The 14,079-nt window shown below is 41.2% G+C and overlaps 1 protein-coding gene across 1 annotated transcript in view; it reads left to right on the forward strand.

The window, feature by feature from the left end:
• Window positions 1–14,079, forward strand: part of LOC107551499 (contactin-3-like) — a 105,077-nt gene that overhangs the window by 70,220 nt on the left and 20,778 nt on the right. Inside the window, exons 9-10 of the mRNA XM_016233116.1 lie at window positions 8,263–8,399; window positions 8,605–8,734. Of these exons, the coding sequence (XP_016088602.1) occupies window positions 8,263–8,399; window positions 8,605–8,734 (267 nt within the window). The remainder of the gene's footprint in view (window positions 1–8,262; window positions 8,400–8,604; window positions 8,735–14,079) is intronic.

Raw genomic sequence — 14,079 nt, forward strand, 5'->3', positions numbered from 1 at the left:
AGGTTCTATGACCTAGACATGCGAGCCACTCCTGGCTCTTCTGTTCTCTCGCCCTAGCTGTGCAGTCTTCCACACTAGGCAGAGACTTAGAAGTCTGGCGGCGTGGGCAGTCGCGTTCCCCTAGCATTTCCGATGCAGCTCGAGTTCCTGAAGAGGAACGTCTCAGATTACGTATGTAACCCTAGTTCCTCGAGGGAACGAGATGCTGCATCTCTGTGCCATACTTCCGGCATCCCTGCCAGCGCTTGCTTCATTCCTAGAAGCTGACGCTGGTCTCACCGCACGTGCTTTTATAGCTGCCTGGTCATTACATCACCCGCCCGTGACGTCTCGCCCATCTATTGGTCTGATTACACATGAGGTTCAGAGCCCGTCACGCTGAAGGGCGTTCCCCTAGCGTTTCCGACGCAGTGTCTCGTTCCCTCGAGGAACTAAGGTTACATACGTAACCTGAGACGTTTTCCACTGCATTGTGATTTACCTAATCAAATAAATGGTTTAATCTTCCTTTGACACTGTACAAATACTACTGTAAAAATTGCTCTGAAAGTGTGGTAATGAGTTGCCAGAAACATTCTGTAACTGAAAAAAATTGTACATTGTGTAAGTGGCGCTGTTGTACACAATTAGATACACATGATTGTTTTATTCATTGTTTGATTTTATTTTGTTTGCATTTGTGACATTATTCCAAAGTACTGTTACACAATGACTGGATATTAGTAGGATTTACAGAAGCCGGTCGTCTTTGCCATATCGTTTTCTCTGTCATTGAAATTAATGCTTGCTAATAATTTAAAACGAACTTAATGGATATTATTGTTGTCATAACGATTCAAATTCTTGTCAGCGTTTACCATGAGGAACCCTGCCAGTTCAGTCATTTCTCAATTGCAGTGAATTGCTTTCTGATTACTTTCTGCCCTGTCTGGACTTTCTTATAGTTTCTATAACCGCATAGTAAAGACCAAAATAAATGGAGCTCACATAATGGATTTGGCAGCGTGATGTTGCATCGTGCCAAGACTCAGCAGTGCTAAATGCTAATTTGAGACACTTTCGTTGATCCAGAAAGGTGTCAAATGGCAGAAGTTACCGTTTTATAGAGCCAAATCATAGATGATAGATAGGTAGACAGACAGACAGACAGACAGACAGACAGATAGATTTGCTTTATGATGGATAGATGGATGGATGGATGGATATTTGCTTTATGATGGATGGATAGATGGATGGATGTATGAATAGATGGATGGATGGATATTTGCTTTATAATGGATGGATGGATGGATACTTGCTTTATGATGGATGGATAAATGGATGGATGGATATTTGCTTTATGATGGATAGATGGATGGATAGATATTTGCATTATAATGGATAGATATTTGCTTTATAATGGATAGATGGATAGATATTTGCTTTATAATGGATAGATGTTTGCTTTATGATGTATGGATATATATTTGCTTTATAAAATTGATAGATAGATATTTGCTTTATGATGGATGGATGGAAATTTGCTTTATGATGGATGGATGGATGGATGGATGGATAGATATTTGCTTTATATTAAATAGATAGATATTTGCTTTATGAGGGATGATAGATATTTGCTTTATGATGTATGGATAGATATTTGCTTTAAGATGGATGGATAGATATTTGCTTTATAAAATAGATAGATAGATAGATAGATAGATAGATAGATAGATAGATAGATAGATAGATAGATAGATAGATAGATAGATAGATAGATAGATAGAATCATTATATCACCTCTGGTGTGTTATTCATTATCATGTGAGTGAGTGACGTGACATGTGGCCAAGTATGGTGACCCATACTAGGAATTAGTGCTCTGCATTTAACCCATCCAAAGTGCACACACACAGCAGTGAACACACACACAGTGAACACACACCCGGAGCAGTTTATTTATGCTGCGGCGCCCGGGGAGCAGTTGGGGGTTCGGTGCCTTGCTCAAGGGCACCTCAGTCGTGGTATTGAAGGTGGAAGAGAGCACTGTACATACACTCCCCCCACCTACAATCCCTGCTGGTACAAGACTCGAACCCACAACCTTTTGGGTTATGAGTCCGACTCTCTAACCATTAGGCCACGACTTCCCTGTTCATTGTATTTTAGTTAATAATGCTGCTCATTATAGCAATTCAGACGCTGCAATTAGGTCAGCTCTTATTATCTTTGCCATTTCAATCTCCAATTTATTAATTATTTTGCCTTATAAGATAAAGCTTCTGTTCCAAACCTGACACCAAAGTCTGGCTCAAAGGGATATCGCTTAAATATGGACAAATTGCAGGTCTATCTGGAACTTAAGCACTTGTGAGCCCATTTTTGGAGGCGAGACATGACTCAAAGGACTATTAGGCACTAAAAGCAAGCATGTGAGAATCATTACCTCCTTGGCTCTGTCATTTTCCATCAACACAATAACAAGAAGAACAGGCCTCTACCTAATGATGTGGAGATCACTGACTATGTGCAGAATTACCAGCCATAGCGTGCTTAGAAATTATTGAATAGCAAGACAAAAATAGCACATGTTTCTCATTATAATTGATAGCAGAACAGCTACTTAATATCTTTCACATGAGTTGTTATTGATTCAAATTAATGGATATATAATACAAATAAGAAAACGTCTCGGGTTACTTATGTAACCATGGTTCCCTGAGGGGAACGAGACACTGCGTCCTCTAGGGGTCGCGCAAGGAACCCATTAGTGAAATACAATGCAAACAAAACTGTAGCGCAAATCAGCACAGCGCTATTGCATTAGACAGCTGGGATTTCAAAGGTGCTCCTTCCACTCACATTTGTGTACCCACCACCACTTCTAAGTTCCCAGATGAAATGCTGTTATTGTGAATGCGAGTTCGTTCATTCCCAAGGTTTGTGTATGACTTATTGAGAAGGTTAGAGGGGCAGGTGCAACTCTAACCTTCTTCTGAAAAGACCTGGCCTCCACAAACAATACAAAAACATGAAAGCTTTTCTTCCCAGCGCTGTCAGAGAGCAAGCGTCCTTGTATAATGCAGTATGCCAAGCACTTTGAAAAAGGCCAGAGCGTAGAAAAGAAGAACTGATAGCAGTTGCGAGGTTGGTCAGCTCTTGTGTTTCATAGATGTTTGGGTTTAATTAATTCCTGGGAAACCAGAGCTGATCAGTTTTCTTGATGAGTCAATCAGTACGTGACTCCGATCGATTAGTTAAGTGCTTAGTTGCCACAAAACCTGCAAGCTCCATTAGCGGGAATGGTGATTGATGATTCATCTATAGGCATGCTTGCACAGATCTTGTGTGATTGGTGGAAATCAACAATGCAGAACATGAGGAGAGAGAGTTACATTATAGAACCGTGCTTGACTGTTCAATCATGAATCTAGACAGGATCGGGGACATGAATGGAAACCTGTCACCTTTTCAATCGGCAGGAAGACGGATAGATCAAGTGCTTATTGACATCTTGTGCTTCCAATTAATCGGATAAAAGAGTGGCCATGTTTCAGCAAAGCCAAACCCTAAAATCATTGTACAGTTGGAGGTTTTTTGTAACTGCTAGCATGTTACAAGAGCACAAGCCCAAGTCTCTCTGATTTTCTAGTCCCTATATATGGCCCTCAACTGTAAGTCTTCATCGTAAGAAAATAATTAATTTAGAAATACAATAAGTATAGAAATAACTAAGCAATCAATGTTAACAGGGCTTGCCTTAATTATGTTTTCATTAAGATTGGAAGACGTGACACTATATTTATTTATGCATTTAACAGAGGCTTTTATCCAAAGTGAGTTACAAAAGATGAACAAAGCAATTTGTCAAAGAGCCAACAATAATCGTAATACACAATGCTGTGTTTATTAGACAACAAGGAGGCAAGCTTGAAAAGAGGAGAAATGCAGAGAAAAATTTTAGTTAAAGCAGTCGTAGAATAGCTTTGTTTTTTGTTGTTTTCTTTTTCATAACTAATGTTTTCTTAAGACATTAACTAACATGTAGAACTTAAAAATATCCAGCGTCAACCTATCAGTCAAGAATGTGATGATTACACACTACAGTTTAAAAGTTTTATTTTTACTTTATTCAGCAAGGACACATTAAACCGATGAAAGTGACTGGCATTTATAATATCACAAATAATTTTTAATAATATTAATGCTGTTTTCTTTTACTTTTTATTTATCCACACCGAGGTGTTGAGATCGTGGAAGAAACCATTCTCGGCACGCTTATTCGTCCCCGCCTCTGATTACTATGGAAATGTAGCGGGGTTGAGTGAATGCGGTTACAGGGCGATGCCCCGGGTAGAGCAGACGCTTGCAAGCTATCTGTCACCCGGCACGGCGTCTTCTCTGAAAGCTCCGGTCTTGCCCTCTAAGCCACTGCGAACCACTTCAGCGCTGGTGGGCAAGGGGTACTCGGCAGTGGGTCAGGCTGGTGCGTGTCTGCACACTATGTCAGTGTTACAGGTGTACCAAGCCGACCTGCTAAAAGAGCTAGATGAAGGCGAGCAAGTTAAAGCAGATGATATCTTAGAACTAAGGAGAACCCCTGATTTAGCTCTTCACACCACCAAGGAGACTGCCCGTGCTATTGGGCGGTCCATGGCAGCTCTGGTGGCAGCGGAGAGGCATTTATGGTCTGCCTTATGGATGCCCCGCTTGCGCCTTCTGGTCTGTTCAGCGACGCCGTCGATTCTGTCGTCGACAGATACCAGGAGGCTCGTAAACAGGCGGCGGCATTCCAGCGGTTTCTCCATTGCCGTCCTATAGCTCCTCTGCGACTCCAGGGCGTCCCCATACTCAATTACATCGATGATTGGTTGATTTTAGCTCAATCAGGGCAGATGGCGGTTCGGCATCGAGATGTCGTTCTCGCTCATATGGGAAAGTTGGGTTAAGACTAAACACCAAGAAAGGTGTGCTTTTTCCATTACAGAGGACCACTTATCTGGGTGTGGTGTGGGATTCGACCACGATGCAGGCACGTTTGTCTCCTGCTCGGATCGAGTCGATCCTCACTACAGTCATGGGAGTCAGAGAAGGCCGATCACTCACTGTCAAGCAGTTTCAAAAGCTGCTGGGTCTGATGGCAGCGGCGTCCAACGTGATACCTCTTGTGTGGTCCCAGGGCAAGCTCCTCTCGCTGAGGGCAGTGCATATTCCTGGGCATCTCAATATGGGAGCAGACATCCTGTCGAGGCAGGGGCCGAGGCCCGGGGAATGGAGGTGGTGAAGCAGATATGGAGAGTTTTTGGCCAGGCTCGGGTGGACTTGTTTGCAACTCAGATGACATCGCAATGTCCCCTCTGGTTCTCTCTGACTCATCCAGCTCCACTGGGGCTGGATGCTATGGTACAGACTTGGCCGAGGCTTCGGGAATTCTAGAGATAGTGCGTCGGGTATGGTTATCGGACCTGATTTCTCTCCTCAACGGCACTCCATGGGAGATTCCCATCAGGAGGGATCTCCTCTCACAGGCGGAGGGTATGATCTTTCACCCCCGCCCAGAGTTGTGGAAGCTGTGGTTGTGGCCCCTGAGGGGGCCCAACTCATAGCCTCTGGTCTCTCAACCAAGGTTGTTGAGACCATCCTCCAATCCAGAGCTCCCTCAACGAGGAAACTGTACGCCCTGAAGTGGAGGCTCTTCACTTCATGGTGCGGACACCGCCAGCTTGACCCAGTTAACTGCCCGATTGGTACAGTGCTGGAGTACTTGCAGGCCCATTTCTCCGCGGGGTTAACCCACTCCAACCTGAAGGTCTATGTGGCAGCTATAGCGGCCTACCACGCCCCTCTTGATGGTCACTCAGTGGGCAAGGACCCCCTGGTTACACGTTTCCTCCGTGGTGTGATGAGGCTGAGGCCTCAGATACGATCTCGTGTCCCTCCTTGGGACCTTGCTGTGGTGTTAGATGCTCTCTGTAGGCCTCCTTTTGAGCCTATTGAGGAGATATCAGATCGTCTTCTTACGTTAAAGACTGTGTTTCTCTTAGCTATATCTTCTCTAAAGAGAGTTGGGGATCTGCAGGCCCTTTCTGTGGCTCCTTCCTATCTCGACTTTGCGCCCGGTCTGGCCAAAGCTTTTTTGTACCCTCGGGCGGGGTATGTCCCTAGGATGGAGAACGCTGTGACAGATTGAAAGAACCTCCAGGCTTTTAATCCTCCTCCCTTTTGGGAGCCCGACCAGCAGAGGCTTAATTGTATGTGTCCAGTGCGAGCACTGGATGCATACGTCCACAGAGCTGCCCTGTGGAGGAAGGGGGACCAACTGCTTGTGTGCTATGGTCCCCCTAAGAGAGGTCATCCTGCTTCCAAGCAGACCCTCAGTCGGTGGATAGTGAATGCCATTACGGTTGCCTATGAGTCCCCTGATCTCCCCTCACCATTGGGGGTCAAGGCTCACTCAACAAGAAGTGTGGCGGCCTCCAAGGCCTTTCTGGCAGGAGTTCCTATGCAGGACATCTGCAACGCTGCAGGATGGTTTATGCCCCTCACGTTCGTCAGGTTCTATGACCTAGATTTGTGAGCCACTCCAGGCCCCTCTATTCTCTTGCCATAGCTGTGCTCTTCCACACTACGCAGGGATTTGCAAGTCTGGGGGCGTGGACATCTCGTTCCCCTAGCGTTTCCGACGCAAAGGCCATACTTCCGGCATCCCTACTAGAGCTTGCTTCGTAACCCGATACATTTACAACCTTGTGGAATGCGAGCCGGCTCTCATTCTGCTTTCTCCAGAAACAAAGGGACACAAATGCACAGGAGAAATGGACTTTTCTACTAATTAATTCATAGGAAAACCTTCTTTGAATGAACACCCATTTTCTTCAGGCCATTGTGTATATTATTGCTGTGTTGTATTTAATCTGTTGTATTATAGACTATTTTTATTCGTGCTTACGATAAACCACTCATTCATATAAGTAACTCTACCATGTCTAGTATCTATGAATTCGTCTTCGGATGATCTAACTGAGAGTGCATATTACATGCTGATACTTCTGCAACATATTGATGTTCTAAGAATCGGTACTAATTTGTGCCTCAATACTCCAGCGAATTACATATGCAAAATACCATGCTTACAGACAAAGAGTCATAAAAATCCTCAGTATTTCCAACCTCCCGCTTGGGATTTCAGCCTTCCTCATTGGACAAACCCATCTTGAGAGGCGTGAATCTCTGCAGGCTTTAAAGGCCACACTCCATGTGACCCGCCCTGTTCGGTGGTTCAGTGAGATGCTAAGATGAAGATGTGAGAAACGCTCCAGGATACCAAAGCTCGTGTCAGGCTCCGGCCTAGTCCTTTTCATTCATCAAGTGACTCTGACTCAAACTGGTTCTTTTCATCGACCCGAATTCTGCAAAGATCTACGGGAAGCTTTAAGATTTGCATCAGGAATCTCTTTCAGACCGCCGAGACTCGCTAAGTTTCAAACTTAGTCTTATTAATTGATACATTAAGTATCAGTTACACCTTTTTACAAAGGTGTGTTTGAACTCAGTATCTGACGTATCCCTGAAGGCTTTGATCTGTTGAATATACATGCAAAGTGTTCCATAAAATCCATTCTTTATGCTTCTTTCTATGCTGAGTTAAACTTTAACCCTTTCCTATACCAACTGTATGTGTGTGTGTATGTGTATGTTAGACCGGCTTAATGTGTTTATGTAGTATGTTAGACTAGTTTAAGTGTTTATGTAGTTAATAAAACCTTACTTGTATCACACTTGACGTGTTCATTGTTTACTCATAACCGGAGTCAATAATCATGCAGATTTACGTTACAAACTTATAGAATTGTACAGTAAGAAAGTTATTTCCTTTAACCAGGAAATTAACGTTCTTAGAATTGACAAGACGGTTGACCCTGAGTGGTCAGCTAAATATCTACAGTGGATCTAAAATATGAATAGTTAATTATAACTAGTTATGGTTAATTATTCATATTTCCCCATGAGCTGATTCGCTACAATACGTAACCTGGGACGTTTTTACTGTATTTATGATCAAATAAATGCAGCCTTGGTGAGCATACAATTTGAAAAATACTGAGATGAGAAACTGTGGCCGTTCTGTTGACAACATGATCACAACTGAGAACAAAGACCATAAAAAAATATCTTCACAAAGACCAGAAAAACATCTTTGTGATTCAAAAACTTACAAATAATACATAAAGAATGAATTCTAATGAATTAATTCATAAAAATGATTGACTTTTGTCTCTTCAGCAAAGCCTCAGTGGGTTCAGACGATGCGAGACAATGCTTTGTCAATCGAAGAGAGATTGTTCTGGGAGTGTAAGGCCAATGGGAAGCCCAAGCCTTCATACAGCTGGCTGAAGAATGGAGAACTCCTGGCAGCCGAGGTAAAATTCAAGCAATGGTGTAGTCGTAAAAAGACTGGGATGGTAGTGCAAAGATGCTTGGGTCAAACCTCAGCAGGGGAGCTCTGTTATATGTATATGACAAAGTTGTATTGATTATATAATGCCTAAAACTCTGCCACTGTTGTTTGAGTTGAATGCACAGCTATTTAAAAATTATCTTCATTGCTGTTCCTCTGTTTTACAGGACAGGATCCAGATAGAGAACGGAGCCCTGACAATCAGCTCCGTAAACCTCTCAGATGCTGGCATGTATCAATGTGTCGCTGAGAACAAACATGGAATCATTTATTTTGGTGCCGAATTGGTGGTGTTAGGTAAGAGAAGCTGTACCCTTCTCATTTCCAGTTATCTTGTGCCTTTGTTCACTCTGCAGCACAATTCCAGCAAACACAAAACATTTCTACAACATTTCATTACACTGCTTTTTGGTTGCCGTTTTGCATGTGCAGTATACATTTTTTTTAATCTTTCTAGGAACTAAAATCACAAGCTATTTTATAGTTTTTTTGTTGTTTTGACTGCCATTCAGTTGCCTGCAATAAATTTAATTAAAATAAATATGAGAAAAAAAATTTTTTTTCATACTGGTGTTTCAACAATGAAAGAGACTGTTTGAATGGCTGTATAAGCATTCCATTATGTTTACTATGCATTTTTCATTTACAAAATATGATATTATTAATAATAATAACATAAATAAGGAAGACGTTTCAGGTCAATCAAAGCACGGACTTCCAGATTTATGAACAGTTTTTATCCTAAGGCCATCCCCACTCTCAATCAACATACATAATGTCTAATTTGTCATAATTTATTACGAGTATCATTCCATTTATGTATTTATTTATGTATTATTATTTGTGCAATATACACCAAGCATTAGTGTAATTCTATTTATTGTTTGTGTTTGTATTTATGTTAGTATTTTGTGTTGGAAGAGCATACAAAATCTCATTGTATTTTAAATGCAATGACAATAATTCAATTCAATAATATTAAAAAATGATACCAGCTTCTAAAAAGTAATGTAAATAACATCATAATAATGTTTAAGTGTTGGTTTCCTATGAGTAGATAGAGTGAATTAAGACCGGCAGATCTAATGCTATTATGATGCATTTATATATTATTCTAAATATTTGTATGTATTTTTATGTATATTTATTTTAATGTAGGTAAATCAGTTGGAGAAATATTAAAAATATTAACATTTGGAAAAATATTGAAATAACACAATTTTTATTTTATTTATATTTCATCATGAAACTTCCAGTAATAAATTGTGATTTTTATTTTTTTTTCATACTATTGTTGTTTATCGTACTATTGTAATTGAAACACACATTTCTCATTTGCGGGGAAATAAATGTAAACAAAGCAATACTTAATTTGCAAGCTTTTAAGAAGTAACATTGAGAACTCTTATAATAGCATTTAGGTGTCAGTTACCTATTTAAGACTAGAGTAGACAGATTAAGCTAAGACTAGAGCACCTTTTTCCTTTTTTACATACTTTTACAATGTGATTGAGGTTTTTTTCTTCTTCTTTTTAAATAAAAATGATGGTGAGTAGACTTTGAGTCAGTACTTTTAAATGTAGCTCTAAAGGCCCTTTCGCACCACTTTAGTTCCAGAACTAAATGTACGGTACTAAAGTACTAGGACGATTTTGCGCAAACTATTTCCCAGTACCATGGGGAGTGCATTTGCACCGAGAGTGTGTACTAGGAAGTGACGTAAGCCGGTCAACAGCGTCGTCATTTGTGCGTGGTGTTCAACAACAGAAACAAAGAAGAACAACATTAACAACAGGAGGATGGAGAACGCTGTGATCGGAGCTGTGTGTTTGTTGTGTCTCGTGGTTTTCACAATAATGGACATGGAAAGTCGACGTATACGTAAAGCGATTGAAAGAACGGAAAGGAGGACTAAGAATCTCCAACAACAACTGGCAGTGCTACATTTGCTACAAGTGCCTGCACTTCAGCGTCCGTCCATCTATCGCTGTCCTCCATACTTGCGAAATAAGTTGACATGTTTACAGTATGTTTAAACAGTGTTTTAAATCATGGCGGGTGAGGGTGTTTTCGTACGCATTTGGCCAATCAGTGTCTACTTATGTCACGATTAGTACCAGTTGTGCTGGTTAGACCCTGCTCCTGATTTCCCCTTTGAATTTGCTTGAGAATTTGTTTCTCGAAAAAGGCAGTCTAAAATCGCTCCCAGTTCCGGCGGTGTGAACACGCCAAAAAGTGGGTAGTTCCACAATTAGTTCCGGTACTATGAAAAGGTTCCTGCGGTGCGAAAGGCCCTTAAGTCACTGGTTCAATTGGCACTACAAAGAAGTGACTAGTGCAGTTTGCAAATAAAGGTTCAGACTGCAGTGTGACTGATTATGAATATCAGAACACCGCTCTCATCCACTGACGTGCGCTGAGGTTTTTACAGGCAAATAAACTCTTGAAATGGGCTCACACACCAAGGAGCTGCCCTCTTTTCAACATTTCCCATAAGAACATTGATTTTGCAACATTTAGAGTGGGGTGGCGTGGCACTGTGACTTTCAGTAATGTTAATCCACTATTGATTGGCTGGTGGGAGATGAGGAACTGTGGCCGCTGTGTTGACAACATGACAAAGCCACAACTGAGGGGTTCACTGGTGGAAAAAACTTTGAGTAGACAGTGACAAAGACCAGAGAAAGATCTTTGTCATCGGTTCATACAGAGATGGAGAGAGAGAGAGAGAGAGAGAGAGAGAGAGAAATGTTGGAAAGTGGGTAGAGGTCATTAAGGACACCTCTGCTTTCTGACTGTAGCCAATTCCTTCACTGGTCTTGTCTAATGATGTTTGTGTAGGAGCCAGCAACCCTCCATGGGCTAATTAGGTAATAGAGATGCTATTTAACAATGCTTTAGGCCACAGCGTGTTCACTATGACAGTGCATAAGCAGCTTTCCCATTCACAGCATTGGATAAACGCTGCTTCTCGGCAGAGGAGACACATTAGACCCAATTAGTGCTGGTCTTTTAGCATTGCGTCATCGCTATCGGAAAATGTCTTTCATATAAGGGCTACTTTAAAAGCTGGACAACTTATATAAACACTTGTGTCATCTGACTGTGTAATATCAGTCATCCTTAAACATAGATAAAATGTTTTTTAAAGGGATAGCTTATTCAAAAATTACTTCTTGTTGTTGTTGTTGTTTTATTTAACTTTTTATAGAAGGACAGAAAAAATCTAATAATTTCAAAAGTTTGGGGTCGGTAAGATTTTTTTATTTTTTTTGGTTTAGAAAGAAATCACTTATACTTACCAAGGCTGAATTTATTTGACCAAACCAGTGTTATTTCAGTATCATTGAGGTAATATTATAGTTTTTTTTATATTTCGACTTAGCTTTTACTTTTGTATTTTCTGCTTTTGTGTTAATTTTGGTATTAGTTTTTGATGTTTTTAAGTATGTCTATGTAGTTTTTTTTGTCATTTAAAATTTAAATTAATTATTTTAGTACATAATTAGGTTACACTTTACTTGAAGGGGTGTGCATAAGACTGACATGACACCTTCATAATCATGACATGACACCTACATAATTATGACATGACACATATCATGAATATGAAGGTTTTTTATGCATGTTTATGACAACTGTCATTAAGTGTCATTTGCTCAGTTATGTAATTTTTAGTGCAAAGCTGACATTGTTTGAGATGTCTTTGTTATGGGCTATGGTTAGGGGTAAGGGTAGGGGTAGGGTTAGGTCAAATAATGTCATATTTGCATTAAAAATGACATAACTGAGCGAATGACACTTAATGACAGTTGTCATAAACATGCATAAAACCTCCTTCATATTCATGACATGTGTCATGTCATGATTATGAAGGTGTCATGTCAGTCTTATGCACACCCCTTCAAGTAAAGTGTTACCCATAATTATTTAGTACAAGTTAAGCTAAATGAAAATGAGAAATGTTGTCTTGGAAACTAATTGTAATTAAATAAGTCTATTTTTTATATTTTATTTCAGTCAACGCTTATTTTATTTAAAGTAATGAAAATGTTTTTAATAGGTTTAGTTTAAGTTAACTGTATTAACCCTGGATCAATAATACAGTAAAACAGTAATATTGTGAAATATTTTACAATTTAAAATAATGGTTTACTTTTTTGAGATATTTTACAATGTAATTTGTTTTCTGTGATATAGAAACTGAATTTTCATTCTAAAATTGGTTGCTCATCTAATATTTCTTATTGTTATGAATGTAGAAAAGAGTTAATATTTATTAATTTGTTAAACTGTTTATATATATATATATATATATATAGGCCTATAGATATATTGTCACGCCCATGGACTGTTGTGTGTTCCATGTTCCCCCCTGTGACCTAGTTTCTCCCTCGTGTTAAATATGTTTATAGGTTTCAGGTGTCCCTCGTTTAGTCCCTTGTTCATTCTGTATATAAAGTGTGTTCTTCCCCTTGTTTCCTGTCCAGTATTGTTCATCAATCCCCTGTGCTACGTGTGCATTCCTTTTTGTAAATAAAGATTTTCTTCACGGATTCCCCTACGTCTCCTCACTCCTTTGCTCCTCGCAGCTTCACAGTAGCAGCAGCAGCGTGACAGAATACCGGACCTAAAACAGTAAGGTTTTAGTCCCTTCTCCTCATTTTTGTTTCCTTTTTGAAAATATTTAGTTTTCCATTCCCCCCCACCCCGCGATAATGGAGATCGCAGCGCAATTCGCCGCCCTAACCCGCAAGGATCTTCCATTGGTGGAGTTCGCCTGTAAGACGGCGCTCGACGACACCACTCTTAACTCTCTGTTCTGGATCGGGGCAAATTACTACCGCCCCGTTGACCTCCCAGACACCACTGGACTAAGCTGGAGGGAAGGGATCCTCCGGTGTCTGGAGAGCGTCTGCCCCGATACAGAACCAGAAGAGGGCTCCTGTTCCCACGTCAAGCCCAGGGAAGGCCACAGTTCCCGAGTCAGGCCCACGGAGGGCCTCAGGGGCCGATATTTTCCCCAAGGATTTTCTTTTGGGGGGGGGGGGACATTATAGGGAGCCGGCCATAGAGGCCCCCTGAACTGTCTGCTTCGCCATGGCCTCCTGAACTGCCTTCTGCTCCGCCATGGCTCCCTAGTCTGCCTGCTCCGCCATGGCTCCCTAGTCTGCCTGCTCCTCCATGGCTCCCTAGTCTGCCGCTCCGCCATGGTCCCCTGAGCTCTCTGATCCGCCATGGGTCCCGGAACGCGTACCGCCCTGGAGGCTGTCTGCCCCATGTAAGCCTGTCCCTAGAGGCGTTAGTTAGTTCTCTCGTAAGTTCTGTATATAAAGGGTGTTCTGCCCGTTGTTACTTGTCCGATATTGTTCATCAATCCCCTGTGCTACGTGTGCATTCCTTTTTGTAAATAAAGACTTTCTTCACGGATTCCCCTACGTCTCCTCACTCCTCTGCTCCTCGCTCCTTCACAGTAGCAGCAGCAGCGTGACATATACAGTGGGTACGGAAAGTATTCAGACCCCCTTAAAATTTTCACTCTTAACAATATTGCAGCCATTTGCTAAAATCATTCAAGTTAAGCTTTTTTCCTCATTAATGTACACACAGCACCCCATATTGACAGAAAAACACAGAATTGT

Source organism: Sinocyclocheilus grahami, unplaced genomic scaffold (genome assembly GCF_001515645.1).
Source record: "Sinocyclocheilus grahami isolate Dianchi unplaced genomic scaffold, SAMN03320097.WGS_v1.1 scaffold426.1, whole genome shotgun sequence".
Taxonomy (NCBI): Eukaryota; Metazoa; Chordata; class Actinopteri; order Cypriniformes; family Cyprinidae; genus Sinocyclocheilus; species Sinocyclocheilus grahami.